Source organism: Hermetia illucens, chromosome 6 (assembly GCF_905115235.1).
Source record: "Hermetia illucens chromosome 6, iHerIll2.2.curated.20191125, whole genome shotgun sequence".
In the NCBI taxonomy this organism is placed as follows: domain Eukaryota; kingdom Metazoa; phylum Arthropoda; class Insecta; order Diptera; family Stratiomyidae; genus Hermetia; species Hermetia illucens.
In genome coordinates this window covers 82,173,236-82,192,337 of record NC_051854.1, presented here as the reverse complement: position 1 = coordinate 82,192,337, position 19,102 = coordinate 82,173,236, and the positions used below count along the sequence as shown (strand labels likewise).

General features: G+C 45.1%; 2 protein-coding genes across 2 annotated transcripts; one reads left to right on the top strand and one right to left on the bottom strand.

Moving 5' to 3' along the window:
* Positions 1-1,919: 1,919 nt before the first annotated feature.
* LOC119659434 (transcription initiation factor TFIID subunit 7) lies at positions 1,920-12,679 on the bottom strand. The gene is made up of 4 exons (XM_038067517.1): positions 12,494-12,679; positions 12,221-12,436; positions 2,090-3,019; positions 1,920-2,029 (listed from the first exon to the last, which is right to left on the bottom strand). The coding sequence occupies exons 1-4, from the start codon at positions 12,569-12,571 to the stop codon at positions 1,997-1,999; spliced, it is 1,257 nt and encodes a 418-aa protein (XP_037923445.1). The 5' UTR covers positions 12,572-12,679; the 3' UTR covers positions 1,920-1,996.
* Positions 12,680-12,885: 206 nt separating this feature from the next.
* Positions 12,886-18,679, top strand: LOC119659436 (40S ribosomal protein S27). Its single transcript, XM_038067518.1, has 3 exons — positions 12,886-12,991; positions 13,448-13,667; positions 18,492-18,679. Exons 1-3 carry the CDS (start codon positions 12,986-12,988, stop codon positions 18,518-18,520), a joined length of 255 nt encoding a protein of 84 aa, XP_037923446.1. The 5' UTR covers positions 12,886-12,985; the 3' UTR covers positions 18,521-18,679.
* The last annotated feature ends 423 nt before the right edge of the window (positions 18,680-19,102 follow it).

The window sequence follows — 19,102 nt, the reverse complement described above, 5'->3', positions numbered from 1 at the left end:
GTCATCGTATGCTTGCGTCACCCATAAGTAAGTGATCTGAGTGACTTTTCATTCAAGCACTGCCGAGAGTGTATTCCCTAGAACACTTTTGTCGACCATCTCGGCATTTTTTGAGCGAGTTTATTGGAGCTCGATTCGCCTACAGATTTCCTGGTGGTCATTGTAAGTGTAAGCCTCACTAGATTGTCAAGCACCCTTTCTGATTAAAGCGGCTCTCAAATATGTCAGGTGCACTATAGACTCTAGACTCACACTCTCCTTCTCTTTGCATAGTAGGCAAGTTGCACCCATTCTATAGTCCCTTCCTTCCGTGTATCTTGCATTACATCGATTTGCCTGCTAATAGTTTGTGTGCTGCTTTCATTGGTATGCTGATGATGGCGGCTTGCGTCCTGCCGTAGGCTTTCCCAAGCGTTTTTACCACTGATTCTTGAAGTCCAATTAGGTCGAACTTCTTTTTCAAGGCCCCTCTTCTTTTGTAGTATCCTATATATATATATATCCTTGCACTCTATAGAATTCTCCGGTCTGCTCACTCTGAAGTCGGTTTCCCGTCCTAAGAATTTTCCGATTTGATTCAATAATTTGTCCGCCTTGATATCCTTGGATTTCTTGAGCTCTCACATCGAGTCTCTTTTCTGGCATCGTCTAATGCGGCTAACATTGTATTCCAGATTGTAGAGTTCTGGGTCTGCCTTCACTCTCTTAAAAATGATAGCGTACGACCCTTCGCCTGGTTTGGAGAAGATCATAACCTCCGATCGGATCCTCCTCTTATCTTTCTTTTTCTGGGTGCTACTTTTTTCCAGGGCTCTTTCTCTGTCCGGGATGGCGGCTAGTGAATTCTACTAGCAGCTTCAGCCGTCTTCCTTACCTACTCCTCTTTTATTGGGAATTGCGTGGAAAAGTGCGATAAATGGAGCTCCCGGTTGATTGTAGTTAGGCGTAGCATTTTCATTCGCGGGAGCTTGTGCCTGTAAGGGTGAGGATCTACCAAGAATCGAGCTTCTTCTGAGCGTGTCCATCAATGGAACTAGTTCTATTCCCTCCCGCACGCTTGTAACGTTTCATGCAACAGTAGCCAAGGTCCCTACTGTGACACTGCCGTCGTTGGAAATTGACGGTCGGGGGTCCACTCTCTCACTACCAAAAATTGCACAGTAGTTTTGTTTCCCTTCCTTTCCCTCGTTTCGGTTTTATCTTTGGATATCCTTCCCATAACTAATTTTTATCCATGGGTGGGCGTTTTCTTCCCACTTATCCGGTCCGCACATTGGTATCTCCATACAGGAATATGTCCAGATGCGCGCACATACAAGCCTATATTATGTCCGCCGAAGGCTTTTTTATCTGCACAAAGGAACGCTTCTGATGGAAGATTCGGCTACTCAGCACTGGGGACAATACCAGTATTAACGCAACTGATATGTAATGGAGCCCGCAAAATTTTTTCAGAATAAATCAGGGCTTATTCGATAACTACATTGACATCTGTATCTCTAATTGGTGCTGGATTAATGTAGGGTCAATTGCCTTTACAGTGATGAAATAGCGGCATACTTAGTCTACTGGCAGTTCACAGGGAGAGTAACTTCCCCCTATCTCACCAGCGTCGTGAAGTGCTTTGGTGTCGGCCCATTCATACTATAATACTTTTCCCTCTCTTTCAACAGGGCTTAGAATTTTATTGACAAAGACCCCAATACTAAGTTAAAATTGACTCTCTCAGCGCATTTCGAATAGGCAACCTTGACCATTTTTACCAATGCTTCCCCCCTTTATTATTTCGATACCCTCGACACTATCTGATGTGTGCATGGAATATTCCATATAATACTTTATTTCGGCTGGATTTTTTCAAATTACTTTTTCGCTTTTATTGATTCGAAATACCTCCCGGAAAATGAAACAAATAAAACTGTTTTTTTCATGTAGTTTATTTATACGCAACTAACCCTATACAATGAAGCAATATATTGTTAAATGAGAAATATCCTTAGCTCTCAAGTTTATTTTGAAGATCTTGAATCTGTAATAATAAAAATTTATCAGTCCCAATCAAGCACCGTAAATCTAAAAATCCCTTTACCTCCATCTCCTTATCCAGAATCATACTCATAAGATTATCCACAGTCTCCTGCATGCGCATGCGAAGCGTTGGATTCTGAATAGATGCAATCTCTTGTGATTTTTGTGAATGTTGAACTTTCAACGCATCCAAGACTCTCTGAAATTCCATGATGCGACTGTTAATTTGCTGCCGTGACATCTGCGGTTCATTTGAATCATTGTCATCGAAAGATCCTGGTCGATTTTGAGTGTAGAAATCTTGTGCTGCCATCGACGAAGATGCTTCTGGTGCAAGTTGATCTTGAGTCGCATCAGCTTTACGGCTCTTAGGACTGAACATGGATTTATTGAATTCCGTGAACATTTTATCAACATTTGAGTTTGGTGGCATTGAGAAGTCCGAAAGACGGCTATCATCGGCCGATAGACGGCTAATATCTTCGATATCGTGGACATTTGGACTTTCTTCCTCATCCTCGGACGATGAAACCTCTCCGCCGAAAATGTCGTGCTCAGCGACAACGCCTCGTGGTGTCGATGGTAATTGAGCCATCGACTCGGTTTCGATATCATGGGTGTTTTTGCTTTTAGATTTATCTGCATGTTTCGTGGAGATCTTGACGCCGCTTTCGGATTCTAGTCCAGCGTGCTGATTGCTTCCGCCCCCTTTGTTGTGGTCTTCGTCTTCATTAATGATGTCATATCGTACATTTACGGCTTCGTTATCTACTCGCAAAAGTCTTTTGACTTCTTTTTCGATTTCAGGTGCTTCCACGTATTTTTTCTTCAAAGTTTTACGGAATCTACGTTTGCGAACATTTTTGCAAGGCGGCGTGACACCATGTGGCCAGAGAAATTTTTTGTCCACCTTATTTGGATCTTTTTTCTTAGCTTTATTTGGAGATTCTTCGTCAGCTGATGGCGCATCGGGTTCGTCTTTGCATTGGATCTAGTAAAATAAAAACAACACACAATAAGGATTAGTTGAAATTTTCTTCGCATTTCCTCAATCGCAAATGTCGAAAACAAGTCATGCATCGCGTTATTCCACCAACCAGAAGAGAATGCAGTTTGTCTGTACAGATCACGGGAAACGAAACGTTCTTATTTCGTCAAAATGCAAAAGCGACAAAAAAGTCTGTAGAATATGAAAAAACCATCAGCAATTGCGCCCTGTATTGAAATGCAATGGTTGTTTTTAAAAGTAGGCGCAACCATAGCCGCAGAAAGAAAATCCTTTTTTTTTTGGGGTAGGGTAGGTGGATGCATTTACGCACACAGTGTTGGACTCCTGATTCGGTACACCTCTCCATCGTCAGAGAGCTAGTCTGGAACCGTTTGTCACATTGCTTCGGGCTAGTCCCCGAATTCTCCCGCCTTACAGAGCTTTCAAATCAGGGAATTCCTTTCACCAACGGGAGGAGAGAGGAGGAAGAGAACTGTTAGTTCAAGGAACCCCCTGCCATCCGGCTCCTCCACCGGTCAAGTTCTATCTTCTTAGCAACGAGAAGGGCCCGAACGTAATGGGCAACACGGTTCAGCCTGTCAGCAGTCCTCAGCATCTCTTTGACAATGTTGTCTGGAGAGAGATCCCCTGTGTTTAAATAGAGCTGCTGACGAACCCCATCCCACCTTCCACAAGAAAAAGAAAGACAATCCTTAGTTGGAGGAGATTGTATACAGGCGGATCGAATGATATCCGACGCCCAGTCTACAATCCAAATGTAACTACCAACCGTGAGATTTAAACTGCGACCTTTCCTTGCAAAACTTTAATGCACTAACAAATAAGCCACCTGGAATGAGTGACTGAGAGTAACACCGGGATAAAAGTCACCGTTTGCAATATTGGCAGGATTTAAAAATGCGGACTTCTTGATCGGGAGGCATTAGAGTTGTTGGTGACAACATAATGTTGACTAGTGAAATGAAATGAGTAGTGACTCTTTGAATGACTTGCGAGATTGAGATTTTTTCGAGGTAGAAAGAGGGTGCAATTTTTCGGCGAAGAATTGTCGTATCCATTGGCAACTTCGCCTTCCGATCACACCGCTCACGGGTGGGCTGTACGCCGACCAAATTTCTTTGTTCGAGATAGTATCATGCCAGCATATCCCAATGATGCGTCCTAGCCAAGTGTTCTAGAAGGGTTAAAGCTTTTGAACAGTCTCAATGACTAAATATGCAGTCCTTAGTGGGTGCCCCATACCACACAATCTCTGATGAGACTGTGCTTCAGTTTCATTATCATCGCACGTAGTGCTGTGCAAGTGAATAAAGTCACTGTAGCGAGGCACATCACAATCATCCATGACGATTGGGATTCGAACCTCGAGCAACGAGATTGAGAGGCACTCTACCTCCTTAATCATGGCGCTGTCCCGGGTTGTTCCTAATTGAAAAACAATCTGCTTTTTTATTCATTTTCAACTTGATTTTGATAACTGCATTTCCAGATTTTAGATAAGGCAGCGAAGGCGGATGTAGCGCTGTAGCGCAGAAACCACCCTCTTGATCAACGCCTTGGACATACCGTCCATTAATCTAGATAGGGAGATTGCGATGACCCGTCAGACTGACATCTTGGTTTTGTTGGCTTTTATCTTAAGTCCAATTCTACTTGCCTCTCTTTCCAGATCAAGAGCCATTTGACCAAGGTCCATAATTCGGTACCCCGCAGCGTAATCGAGGTTTTTGGGGACAAATTTCATAGTTCATTGAAGCTCCTCCACTTCCTCTTGAAAAGGCCGCATGTTGAATGTCAGCGATAACAAGAAGAAATAGTATCGATGACAAGGTGCCACCCAGGGCGGGCTTCACTTTGGACGTCAAAATCTTCAAGATTTTACCTCGATGGAGCACGTGACATTTTGCGCCATCATATGCCGCTCTGATAATTGTGTGGTCAATGCATGAGGATACGGAGCGGAAACCAGTCTGTTCTCTGTCGATCAGGATTTCGTGATGTTCTTTGATGCGCTCGAAATCTTGTTTAAGCCACTATCTTTGCAATGACGGGGAGCACGCAGATATCCCCCATTTGTTACACTGAAACAGTTGCCCTTTTTTGGAAACCTAGCGATCATTCCCTTCTTCCACTCTCTGGAGGGAGACTGTCAACTTCAGCGGTTTTACTCCGTTTGAGTCCGTTGGTGGCCGATATGATTTCTTTTCCGCTTGGAGGGACAGTCCGCATTCGCATGTTATGGTGACTAGCCATTTCATTCGCAAGAGGATAAACCCCACCAGATGTGATACGTTTAAGAGCGGTGAAATGTGCTTTCCACCTCGGTTGCTCGTCATCGTTGTTGAGGAGTCGACCGTGAACGTCTTCCACAGGACCATCGAAAAGTTTGCGAAAACATGCAACCTCTTTCTTGATGCGGTATATACTTCTGAAATCATTGCGTTCTGCGGCATCTTCTGCTTCTCTGACTAGCACAATAACAAAGTATCTCTTGCTATGGCGCATACTACGCTGAAGTTCTCGGTATTTCGTTCGGTATTGGAGTGTGAGCACGTCACCCCCGCCATCACTGGCAACGGTCAATTGAACCCCTTCCGTTTATCGATCCACTTCCACGATTTCGCAGAAGCCAGATTATATGACGTCCTTCGTAATACTCTAGAAAAGAGCATTTTATGGCGGCCCAATGCTAATCGATATTCTCAGGCAAGTTAGTTAGTGTATCCACTGTCCGATCAGCAGGATAGCTCTCCCACTATCGAGCGACGCTGGCTCATACGATCGATCGATATACAACTTTGGATGGCACAGCGAATTCTGCGAGAAGTGACTGTCGTGAGCGTAGGCGACCATCATATTGTGATTGTGACTGTGATTCCTTTCGAGGTCGATGTCAGTGCTTTTCTTCTTACATACATCGAGGAGACAACTCTTAAATCTATTGGTGCTCGCAAAGTGGTTATTTTAATTGCTCGTATGGTGTCGGTCAGTTGAAACCCAATTGACTTTCTGATGACAGGCTCTGTGGTTGAACCATGTGTCATCGATGACGAGACGGCGGAAGCTACAGAAATCTGCAAACGTTCCACCATTTTCGTTACGGTCGCCAAGACGCTCCCGATTAGCGCTTTGGTGTGCCGTTTTCATGCCACAAACTCTTAAAACCATGACTGCTGTTATGGAAGCAAGGAGACAGAGCCCAGCACGTTCAGATCTTTTGAGCAACAAGGTAAGCAGATCTCCCGGTAGCTTGACTCTAACTAGAGCTGGGAAATCGGAAAGGAAGTGTCTGTCTTTGATTTAGTTTGTCAAATCATTCACTTTAGTATGGTATTGACATTCAAAATCTCAGAATACAAGAAATTTGCACAAAACTGACAATTTTGAATTATTATAACTCTGTTTGTAATAGTGCGATTTGCACCAAACTTGTAGTGCCGATGCAAAAGTTGATGATTCTAGGGTAAACTAAAGGGGGGTTCCCACTCAATTTCCAGGGAAAATACTCATAATATGATAATATATTATTATATTATATTTTATTATTAACTTTCTATAAACAGGTATCGGTATGGAGAATATTTTGAGGCTTAGAGACCATGTGCATGAACCATCATATTTCTTTTCAGATATTTGGGGTGGGTAGTTCCTGAGAACGGGTCTTTAAGTAACTGACCGTTTTCGGACCCCCGCACTCCTTCCAACCAATATCAGAAAGTAAAGTATCAAGACCTTTCATTTGATATCCTAGATGACTATACCCGATGAAAAAAAATTGTACACCCCTTTTGCATATATGAGGATCTCCCCTTAAATTCGATATAAAATTCTGTAATTCACTGTATGAGGGTTCACAGTTTCCACTTTTCCATCAAATTTAGTGTGAATCGCTACAACCGTCTCCGAGAAAAATGCGTGTGACAGACAGACAACCAAGACATATAACATCGGAGCGCTGATTGCGAGAATTCTACTAAATATAGTTGGCCCAAGGCCGAGCAGTCGATTCCTTAATTCGAAGATGGTCAGTTCGATCCTACTGTATGCAGCCCCAGGATAAGCAGATGTACTGAAAAATACAGCAAATAAGAGAAAGATTTGAGCTGCGTATCGCAGTAAGTGTACTCCGTTTGCGCTTACAGAACAATATCTAATGAAGCAGCTTGTGTGATAGCAGGAATCCCGATTGAAATTCTGGCAAAAGAAAGACAACGACTTCACGATCGAGCGTATCTCACCGGAGAATCTCCTGGGACGAGTCAGAAAATGGCCGCTGGACTCAAAGAATCATATGATATCCGGAAATAGATCGGACGACCCCACGGCAAAGTAGACTTCGACCTAACTCTATTCTTGAGTGGACACGGAGGGTATCGAGCATGTCTGTATCGATTTGGGCGTGATAATTCGCCATATTGTCTAAATATTGCAGAGGACGCAGAATACGTTTTTTTCCATTGCCCGAGATTCGCATCCCAAAGGGCTGCATTGGAAGCTACAACCGGGGAGCACTTTATACCCGAAAATATAATGGAACATATGGTGAACACGAAGGGGATATGGACCAAAGTCAAAAAGGCGATTGCGGCCATCACAAGAAGCTTAGGCAGAAAGAAATCAGCTGGAAGAACGAACGCGAAAGAAACATGAATGTTAACACGGGCGCAGATTAAATTCTAATCCAGCCCCGCGACATGATACCAAATGGGAGTCGCGCGGGAAGAGTGGAAGGAGAAGGAGGTGGTTTTAGTGGGTCAAAGTCCCACATAACCGTGTGGCAGAAGCCTTTGGTAGCTTTTGAAGCTTTCCACCTTCTATCGTCAAAAAAAAAGACAGACAGACAGTAAATCGATTTTAATAAGGTTTTGTTTTACACAAAACCTTAAAGAAGTTAAATTTGACCACGAGTGAAGGAGGATTTTATCCGCTTATAACAAAATCGGGTCACGTGAGCTCCTGTGCCAGACTCGTACCAATGCGTACAAAATTACGGGGGTCTGTACGGAGCATTGGCCCATAGGGGACAATGCCGCTAGGTTTGGCATACCCTACAATTCGCATTATCGAAACTGCGGAGAAGAGAGGGAACCTCAGTCACTTAGTATGCGAATGCCTAGCTCTAGCTAGAGTTAGGCTACGGACGGATTTCTAGTTGCAGGATAGGAGAGCTGCTTTCCTTCGTGAATGCTACGGTCTGGTTCTGAAGATCTGATCCGGCTGGACTCTGCCTCCCTGTTCTCATAACAGCTCTAATAATTGCTTCCCTGCTCTCATAACAGCACCGTCTTAGGAGTTTGTGGCATCAAAACGGCGCACCACAGGGCTAATTGGGCTCTTCGAAACGACCACTGATACTTATCTGACTCAGACCTAAGGGATCTGGGTGGATATGTCAGCAAGATCCGAAGGACCCAGAAAGACGATCTCATGTTTGAGCTGAAAAATCCAACTTGGACAAAATCGAAGGCTTTCATACCCAAGTGAAGAGCTCGCTTGGAGAGAATGTCACAATTAGGACCGAAAAGCATGAGATCTACATACAGTGCTAGGATCTTTACGAAGTGACATCCACAGAAGAAATATGCATTAAGTAGAAAAAAACAATTTAAGTTGGAGGAACTGGAAGAAGAATCCATCATGAAGCCTATGGTAATACTCAAACGGACACGATGTGACGACCAGTGGAAGCAATGCAGAAATTATTTTCGAGCGGAAAGGTTCGAATTGGATAGGTTATCTGTCGCCTGTCGCATATTAAAGAGGTGCTTCAAGTGTCTCATGTTTAGACAGAAGTGGTAAACGCCCAGAACTCAGGAAGACGTTAACTGCAATGAAAAAATGAGATTTATTTAAACAAACTACAATCATTGCAGGGTCGTTCAGGACTTACTTGAGCAGACCGCTTATGAATCTCAGATGGAAATTGCCATTATAAGTGTACCCTACAGAAACCGTGATGGTGGTGTATGGGTCATTGACTTGACTGGTGGAGCGGCGACATAGACGTGCGGTCGCCAAGCTATACAATGCTCCATGAGTCAGTCGACCATGGTTTCTTGTGGGCGGAAATAAGCGGTATGTATGCATCTAGTTGATAAACTCCACCCAGTCTAACATTGTCTGAATTTGAAGACATGTTAGACAATTTTGTTCGAAGTCCAAAGGTGTTTGCCGATGACTACAACGCTTGGGCCCTCGAGTTTGGAAGCATTGAGAGTAGCGCAAGGGGCCGAAGTTTATTAGAGGCTTTTGCCCAGTTGGACTTAGCTTTGGTTAATGAGGATAATACAAGCACCTTTCGTCTTTGATCTTTGTCAGCTCTGAACTGGTACATGGTATGTCCTGCCACGTTTGCAAGGACTATGCCGGTGGTGATCATCAGGCAATCTTCTTTGAACTGAGGAGGGAGCCACAGGTCAGAGAAACAGGACACTTAAAGCCGAGGAGGATATTAGGGTGGTCTGTAAAAGTATTGGACGAGAGGAGCTTCTTGAAAGTGTGGGTAGGCGAACCTACTAAGGCAGGCGGTCCCACGGAGAAAACTCTCCATATCACATAATGCACCACCAAGGCATGTGGCCCGTCATGTCTAGAAAAATAAAATACTCAACTACTGATGGAATAGTGATCAGCCTGCCACCGAGCCAGACGAACGACTGGGAGGGTGGTAGTTCGCAAAAACTTCAAGCTTGCCATCCAATGTAGCAGGAGGCAATGTTTTAAGGAGCTCTGCTTGGAAGTGGATGTAAATCCGTGAGGGAGGGTCTATAGAATTGTGATGGGACGGTTGAGAGACCCCATCCCCACAGATTGTATTCCTTACTACTTTTGTTGAAAGGTGTTATTTCCGCAGCAAGAGAGGGGCACTGACACATTTCAGAGAACTCTGAATGTGGCGACAATTCCTGCAGTATGGGCGAGCTGTTGGAGAACTGGAGCAGAATAGGTGACAACAAAGCTCCGGGCGGCATACCGAAGCGAGCTCTTAGGCTCGCCGAATTGTTTGAAGCGGGCATGTCGGAGGGAATATTCCGTACAACATGGAAGCGGCAGAAGCTGGTATTGCTGCCTAAGGTTGGAAAACCTTCAGGGGAACCGGCCTCCTATAGACCCATATGTCTTCTAGATATTATGGGGAAAATGTTGGAGTGTGTAACTCATAATAGATGACTCCCGGTCATGCAGAGCCAGATCAACCATTGATGCCCTCAAAATGGTTACTGGCGTGGCCGAAAATACAATTCAAGGAAGGGGCAGTATCAGTAAATATTGCGTGGTTGTGACCTTAGATGTGCCAAATATATTTAATTCGGCCAATTTGAAACTTTTACGAAAGTGCCTGGCGACGATTGGTGTTCCCGCCTGTCTCGCAGCTATTGTCGATAGTTACCTGCGAAAACTGACGGTTTGGTATGACAGCGATGATAGGCCCAAGGAGTACGTTGTTTCCGCGGGTGTCCCAAAGGGCTTCGTATTGGACCCACTATTGTGGAACATCATGTACAATGATGTTAGGGGGTCACGGCGAATATGGCCCTGGTAAAGATAATGGCGAACGTGGGAGGACCACGGTATACTTGTAAGCTGCTTGTTGCCAGGGTGTTGAGCTCGATCTTGCTTTATGCACTCCCTGTTTGGAGAATATTACGTAAAACTCATAAATTGAGTCCGGTGTTCAGGAGGACAGTCCTAGGGGGGTGTTCTGCCTTCAGAACCGTCGCAGATGATGAATTTGCTCAATTGTCCAAACTCCGACTACTGTCTTCAGGGACAAGAGGAGAAACCTAGAGGGAACTTTAGGTGCAGCACTGATACCGAAAAATGTGGTGAGTAGAATGTCAGCATAGTAGAAGGATTGGGATGCAATCAACTAAATGATCACAACATTGCAGGGCAAACTGCGAAAAGCGAAAGAGGTGAGGGAGGCGCGGTTATGAGCGTCGCGCATAGAAGGTAGGAGAAATGGCTAAAGTGAGGTAACTTCGTCCCGTGATGTAATACCTTATGGGGGTTCCACGGGGAAGGGGGACTCGGAGTGGTTTTACTGGATAAAAAAAGACAGACAAGCAGTGAACCGATTTTAATAGGGTTTTGTGTTGTACAAAACCTTAAAAATGAAGAAAAACTTCAGAAGGAACTCTACCGGGCAACTTCTAACTCGCATACGATAGTTAATGTGGAAGTGATCTAATGGTAGATAGGTATCAGCGGCCGCTCCGAGGAGCCCAATTAACGCTTTGGTGCGCCGTTTTGATGCCACAAACTCCTAAGACCGTGACTGTTGTTATGAGAGCAGGGAGGCAGAGTCCAGCCGGCTCGGATCTTCAGAGCCAGCCCGTAGCATTCACGAAGGAAAGCAGCTCTCCAACCCTGCAGCTAGAAATCTGTCTGAGGTCCCCAAAGAATGGTTTGCCCAGACTGAATCTAGCCAGACAATCGCAGACAAAGTGCATGAGGGTTTCCCTTCCTTCTCCGCAGCTTCAGCAATGCGAGTTGTAGGGTATGCCAAGGCTAGCGGCATGGTTCCCTATGGGCCAGTGCCCCGTGCAGACCGCCGTAATCTTGAAAGCATTTGCGCGTGTCTGGCACAGGAACTCTCGTGATCGGCCTCTCTCCTTGATTTGGCACAGCTTGTAACAATTCGCCATCTCAAGCCCGCGGCTGCTAGGCAGTGCGAGTAGACTCGGCCCCCGACAGCCGTCAGCGGAACACAGACTGAATTCGCCGAGAGACTGCCAAGAGCAGAGCCTTGCCTGGCCAATCCGTCAGCCCGCTCATTCCCCTCAATGTTCTTATGCCCGGGAACCTAGAGGAGAGTGACTTTGAGCGTGCCGCCCAGACGGTTCAGCGTGTCTCTGCCCTGCCCCACTAGCCGGGAAGATGTCGTCGTTGAGTACAAGGCCTTGATGGCCGCTTGGCTGTCGGTCAGAATGGCTATGCTACGCTTGAGGCTCGAATCACGCTCCAACCATCGACAGACTTACAATATCGCCAGTACTTCCGCCTGGAATACAATGGCGAAACCTGGGAGACCATACGACTTGGATACACCGTGTGCATTCAAGAAAACCCCGCGCCGACTCCATAGGCCATCTTTGATCCGTCCGTAAATAATACTGTGTCTATTTAATACTTTCTCGACAATTTTGCTTTCTGCAAAGAAGAGAATAGCAAAATACTTACCATTTGGCAAATATCTGCGGTTTTATAGAAGCTTTTGTTGTCGATAGTTTTCAGTGATTCAATGACGGTTGGCAAATCAACGACTTTCGCATGCATAAGCCAATGATCAAATCGAACTTCTCCGTAACGCAGATCCTGCTCTAGTTTAATATTGAGTCGATCCTTCAGATTGTTTGCGCCAGCCTGGATGGCCTCCCGAAGGCTTTTGGCAGGCTCCTGAGAAGTAAAACTCGCTTAAGAACCGAAGGCGTTCACAGAGAGGAGTCATGTTACCTTCGGAAGGCGCAGTATAAGTTGCGTCTCCAATTCCACACCATCGTCGCGCTTGGGTTCCACCGGTTTCATCTTCATCGAGAAAAGTCTAGGAGAAGCTACTAACTTCGATATTTACTGAAAATGGGAAAATGTCAACAGACGGTGTAATCAGTGAGACAAGTGACATTTGAATTTCAGGGGTGCCAGTTCTGATTTTATGGCCATCTTCAAAATTGTGAAGGTGGTTTATATGCATTGCGAAAAGTAAGGAAAAACGGCCTTTTTCCCATTTAAAATTCGATTTCGCCCATTTTGGTTGCATTATTAAATAATATTATGCAATAGTTATTATTTCCACATTTCGCAATAAATAAAATATTACACAAATTGAAGTAATCACTCAAAGCTTCTCATCCCAACATCCAGAGGTCCCTATAAATTCGAACACTGACCAACTTCACTGTTTAGTGAGCTCACTTCCTTTTCCTACGTAGCTACGAAAGAAGAAACATGCCGGTGTGTGTCAATTTTCCCAAAATTTATTTATTTAGCCGTATTTTGTTAATCAGTGCCACTGGAAATTGTGTTAAAGTGCCGCGCGAAAGTGTCTGCAATATATTTAGGAGGCAAATTCACGCGAAACTTGTTAGTTTCGGCGAAATTTCAATTAAAGAAAGTGCGGTCGCGTTTGACAGCTCAGCGACACATGGGAGCACCGACAAATTTTGCATTTGTTTTCGCGCGAGTTACTTAGTTACGATGTGAAAATTGTTTCTAGCGTGATATTTGGGTACTTTTGTGCATTGGTTCATCTCGTAATCTTGAATATCTCCAACGGCACTTTAACACAATGTTGTGAAATTGATGTAAATATAACCTAAAAGTGCATTGCTCTCTTGGGTTGTGGCCTTCAGGCGGTGGAAATAGTTCTTGGTTAGACCATTCTAATTTGGTAAATTCTTCCCATTGCAGTTAGCAAAAGATTTGTTGCATCCCCTCGCAGCGGAAGAAAAACGCAAGCACAAGCTCAAGCGCTTGGTGCAGCATCCAAACTCGTACTTCATGGACGTCAAGTGTCCTGGTTGCTACAAGATCACGACCGTTTTTAGCCATGCCCAGGGAGTAGTTGTTTGCGCAGGATGCTCAACGATCCTGTGCCAGCCCACAGGCGGACGTGCTAAACTTACAGAAGGTGAGTAAATACGTTTTGTTCGCGTTTTGATCCTTTCAGAATTCAAACTAAGTCGGAGATGGAAATCTGCTTTTACTATTTTGGGCTGAGTTACTGGCAATGGATGATGAAATTTAAGGAAAATCTTCCTATTTTGCTACTGTTTTCTAAGTGAATGTGTCCAGCATCATCAAACAATCCTCGTACCCGCGTGAAGGGCGAAGGGGGCTCACAATATCCAAACGAACTTGCTGGAATTTTCCGTCGGGCACCTCGAATGGCTGGTACGGATTTTTGGTTTGCTGACAACATAGGCAGTTACGAGTTAATTTCATTACCTCCTTTCGTATGCCACACGAATTTTCTCTTGATCGCGTTGAGCGTGACATGGGCTCCTCCCGGGTGCGAAGCATCGTGCGCTGTGTCGAATATGCGCCTTCGAAGCGGGGCTGGAGCGAACGATCTGATGAACCAGCGCGAAGGTGTCGCAAAACAACGTCTTCCCGTCACCAACGTCCACTGGTTCCACTTTGAGCAGTCCTTCTGCTGTTCTACTATCAGCTCATCAGTACAAACGTTGCGCGAGAGTGTGTCAGCTTCCACGCTCGCTTCTCCCCCGACGTGAACGATGCTGGTTGAAAATTCGGCTATGTACGTCATGTAGTGTACCTGGAGAGGCGATGCTTTATCCGCCTTTTGCCTGAACACGTAGATCAACGGCTTATAATCTGTCCTGATAACAAATTGCACGCCCTCCAAAAAATGACGGAAGTGCCGAACGCCAACAGCTCTATCGAACGTGCTGTATTTACGTTTGGAGGTTGAAAGCTTCCGCTGGAAAAATGCTATTAGAAGCCAGTTGTCGCCGTGTTATTGATTCAAGACTGTACCTACGGCCATGTCCGATGCGTCGGTTACCGATACAATTGGTGCGTTCAGTTGGAAGTCCACCAGCAATGTCGCTGAAAGGGTCATGGGTGGCGTTCCGTAGACCGATCCTCATTACGGTGCACTCGTAAAGGCCAAATGCCGTTGTCCCGGTGTTTTTGGGATGTCCGTTTCGACAATTATTATTTGGTGGAACGCTCTGTGAAGGTACATCTTGAAGAAAACGCGTTTTTTGTTTAGTCCGATGACGATATCCTGGATGTGCCGTATCGGATATCCATCCGGGGCTGTTACTGCGTTTAATCTCCGGAAATCCCCAAATGGCCTCCAAGTTCTATCTTGTTTTGGGGCCTAATGTTCTGTTCGACGGGCGGCAATAACCCATTTTGGCCATGTACTAAAACAACTTTCTCGTTACCTCCAGTCGATCGGGCTTCAGACGTTGAGGTCTCTCTGCACCGGGGGTTAGTTGGTAACAATGTGGTGTTGGACTCCATGTTGGCAATTGGTTTGAATGGAGGGGTTCGCTGTGTTGGGGAACTCTTTGATTAGCTGTTGATACGTTGAGTTGCCTGCCCCTGTAAAAACGGATCGATACTCCACGCAGGCCAAGGAACCACGTGATGACAACTGACCACTGGACGTCGGCGACGAAAAACTCCCATCAAAATTCCCTGCGCTGCCCAAGGCTAACTGATCCTTTGCCGGCTGTATGTGTTAATACATGATCCGTTGGTGGCGAAAAGTTCGCAATTTCGCGAGAGCCAGCTTCAAATCCGCCGTGCCATTGAGATATTTGACCATTCGTTCCAGTCGTCTTGAGTCGGTTGACTCATTTTTTGTGCCAACAGCTTTTGGCACTGCTTATTCGACAGTATTGGACTTTTCTTACTGCCAATTGCCTTTCCTCTGCTGGCCATTGGCAAAGTCCCGAGCCTATCATTTTTCTTCATCGATGCGATTTCATCTTTCATCGCCGCCACCTACTTGGATTTATCCTCACTGTTTAAAACTTCAGACACACTTTCATTTTGACTTGAATCGACTTCCGATGGCTCATGCTCCATATCCGAATCATCGGTCACATTTAGATTGCCAAAATTCCTCGATAAATCGTGCTGTTTTTGGGAGTGGAGTAGGTGAGTGCTTTTACGCACAGAATGTTGGGCTACCGCAATAGTACGGCGTCGGACTACCAACTAAACACCTCCCTGTCATCAGAGAACTAGCATAGAATCGTTTGACACATTACTCTCCCTTATTTGGGAGCCTTTGAGTCAGGGAATTCCTTTCATCAACGGGGTGGGAGGGGAGTTGCCAGTTCAGGGAACCCTTTACCGTCCGATCGCTCTGCCGGTCGAGTTAAATCTTCTTCGCAATAAGAAGAGCCCGAACATAATGCGCAATACGATTCCAGCTGCCAGCGCTCTTCAGTACCTCTCTGAGAATGTTGTCTGGAGAGAGCTCGCCTGTGTTTGCATAAATCTGCTGACGAAAGCCGCCCCACCTCTCTCACTGCGCAAGAGAAAAAGGTATGTTCAGAGCCGTCCGCCACTCCATTGCAGAACACACAATCAGAAGATCGCGCCTTCCCGGTACTGTCCAGGTAAGACTGAAAACCAACCTCCATGCCCATTTAGAAGTTGGGTAAAGAAGTAATCAGTCTCACCGTGCGTTCTGTTCAACCACGGGTCTAATTTGTCGATGAGCGCGCAGTCTATCTGCCCCTTGGCTCATTTTGCCAAGAAAGTTGCCACTCGTTGCCCTAATCAGGGCGATCAGACCCGAGTCTGCACGGGGACTCATCTGAAGTGGCAATTTGGTCACGAAACCTTACCAGAGGTGTATTGGTACCATGGGGACCGTGGTAGCCCCTGAATTCTCATGCTTTGGGTGAACGCCCGTTGTATGTGGGTACAGCTCGGTTGTTGGCGGTTGGCCCCCTAGTGGGAGTTTCATGGGGGTTGTGGTTATAATAAAACGAATGAAATCGGGGAAAGTCACAGGACCTGACGACACTGCATCTGAGCTCTGAAAAGCGAAGAGCTGGGACCCAACACTGTGGTTCTTTTTAATCGGGTTATTCAGGAAGGACAGGAAGGTATCCGGATGGCTCAAGTGGTTAGAGCGCTGGGCTGTTGTAGCGGAAGGTCGCGGTTCAAATCTCGCTGGGGGCAGAGGAATTTGTTATCGTGATTGGATGTCGGACACCAGTCGACTCAGCTGTGAATGAGTACCTGAGTCAAATCAGGGTAATAATCTCGGGCGAGCGCAATGCTGACCACATTACCTCCCACAGTGTACTGTGGTGTACCGTTACGGTCTTGAATGAAGTGCTCTAACACACTTCAAGGCCTTGATCCAATATGGTTTGTTGCGCCAACGATTATTATTATTATTATTCAGGAAGGAGGAACACCATCTGACTGGCAAGTATATACCACTGTTCCCATATGGAAAAAGAAAGGTAGTCCAGCAGAATGTTCCGACCCGGTTACTTTCAAATACCGTGAAGATTTTCATCATTCGCATTCTTCACAACCGTATTCGCGAAATCGTTGAAATAATCGTGAATCAAGCTGGATTTGTCAAAAACTGCAGAACTACTGACGCAATACACGCTGCGCGGTTACTCATGAAGAAACACCGTGAGAAGCATCAGCCTCTTTACATTGCGTTTGTGGATCTGGAGAAAGCGTTTGACCGTGTGGCACACGGACTCATCTGGTATGCTTTACGACAACACTTAGTGCCAGAAGATTTGATGACCGATCCCCATGAAACAGGCACAACCACTGTCAGCAGTAGTGATCTGCCCAGAACTGAGCAATTTAAATATCTCGAGTCAATGCTATCAGCCAATGGAGAACAACCTGGCTGAAGTGGCGGTCCACAACTGGTGTTCTTTGTGATCGACGCATCAACGAACGTCTCAAATCGAAAATTTACCGCAATATCGTCCGTCCTGTCGCCTTCTATGGTTCTAAGTGTTGGCCAACTATAAAAGACAATGAACGGCGTCTTGCGGTAATGGAGACGAAGATGTTACGTTGGACTAGTAGCGTGACACGTTTTGATCACATCCGAAATGAGGATATCTGCGATCGTTATGGGGTTTCTTCCGCTGGAGACCACGGCGAGGAAGATGCAAACACCGTGGGCACTTGTAGCGACTCTTGAACCTGTAAGATTTCCGACAACCGTGATACAACGCTGAGGATGGCCTGGGCGCTAGCTGGTAAGCGCAGCTGAAGGGCCACAACGATTTGAGCCTTTTCTGGGAAAATTATAATCCATAACATTTGCCCAACGCATTAAACTGTCTATACATTTGCAAATTATTGCGCAACGACAGCATGTTTAAAGAGATGGTTATCAGTGGGTAACAGGTCTGGTGAATATGGTAGATGTAGAGTCTCGTAATTTAATTGATCGGTTTCTACACTGTAGTACTTGATACATGTGGCCTGGCGTTGTCATGAAGCAAAATGATACCATGTCTGTCGACTAGTTCTGGTATTTTTCTTAATAATTGTTAGGCATTTCTTACAGTTGGGTATAAAGCTTTGTTGTCTCTTGTTTTGCCGGGGTTTAGTAAGCATCAGTCGCAGACCATCAAATGGCCACTAATATTTGCGTTTGGTGAAGACTTTGCTTTGGCATATGTCCTGGTGCTTGTGGGTCGTAACGCCATTGAGGACATCGTCGGCGATTATCGTATAGGATTCAATTGATGTGGAGGCCTAAACTGTGCTTGGGGGGTATCATAGCGAGTATCTTCAATGCTGCTATATTGACTGGCTATTCGCGGTTGTTTCGCTTAGCTTCATCTCATCATCAATATTCATAATTTTTGCTTTTTTTTTATTCCAGTAAAATTCGATATAAATTTTGAAATTCTCTTTTGATATTTTTGCTACAACCATTTGGACTAATTTATTTTTCTTTCTTTTTCAGGCTGTTCATTCAGAAGAAAGCCACATTAAAGTCGTTCATCCTTTTTTGATTTAAGTAAGAGGTGTACGAATAAGCTTTCAACATTTCCAATTCGATCTTAAGTGAAGCTATTTAAAGCTGCTGCTGAATAAATGGATCAGTGTATAAATAAAACCACTTAATAAAAAGATTGATTGTTTATTCGGAAATTGGGGTTTCATTTATTTTATAGTGGCGTAATATAATGACTAGGGTCCGGTTCAAATCTTACTGGTGGCAGAGGGATTTGTTATCGTGATGGGTGTCGTATACCAGTCGGCAGTGTTGGGCATATTTGTATTCGTAACTACGAATACGAATATTTTTTTTTGGTTTTCTATGAATACGAATTCGTATTCGTTAAAGTAAATATCTCGCTATTTATACATCATCATCATCAACGGCGCAATAACCGGTATACGGTCTAGGCCTGCCTTAATAAGGAACTCCAGACATCCCGGTTTTGCGCCGAGGTCCACCAATTCGATATCTCTAGAAGCTGTCTGGCGTTCTAACCTACGCCATCGCTCCATTTTAGGCAGGGTCTGCCTCGTCTTCTTTTTCTACCGCAGACATTACCCTTATAGACTTTC

Excerpts from the sequence above, each read along its gene's own strand:
- LOC119659434 (XM_038067517.1), bottom strand. The coding sequence starts at position 12,571 with ATGAAGATGAAACCGGTGGAACCCAAGCGCGACGATGGTGTGGAATTG. Across the intron at positions 12,437-12,493 it reads TTATACTGCGCCTTCCGAAG|GAGCCTGCCAAAAGCCTTCG; the intron begins GTAACATGACTC and ends TTTACTTCTCAG. Across the intron at positions 2,030-2,089 it reads TTCTGGATAAGGAGATGGAG|ATTCAAGATCTTCAAAATAA; the intron begins GTAAAGGGATTT and ends TTATTATTACAG.
- LOC119659436 (XM_038067518.1), top strand. Across the intron at positions 13,668-18,491 it reads ACGTGCTAAACTTACAGAAG|GCTGTTCATTCAGAAGAAAG; the intron begins GTGAGTAAATAC and ends TTTCTTTTTCAG.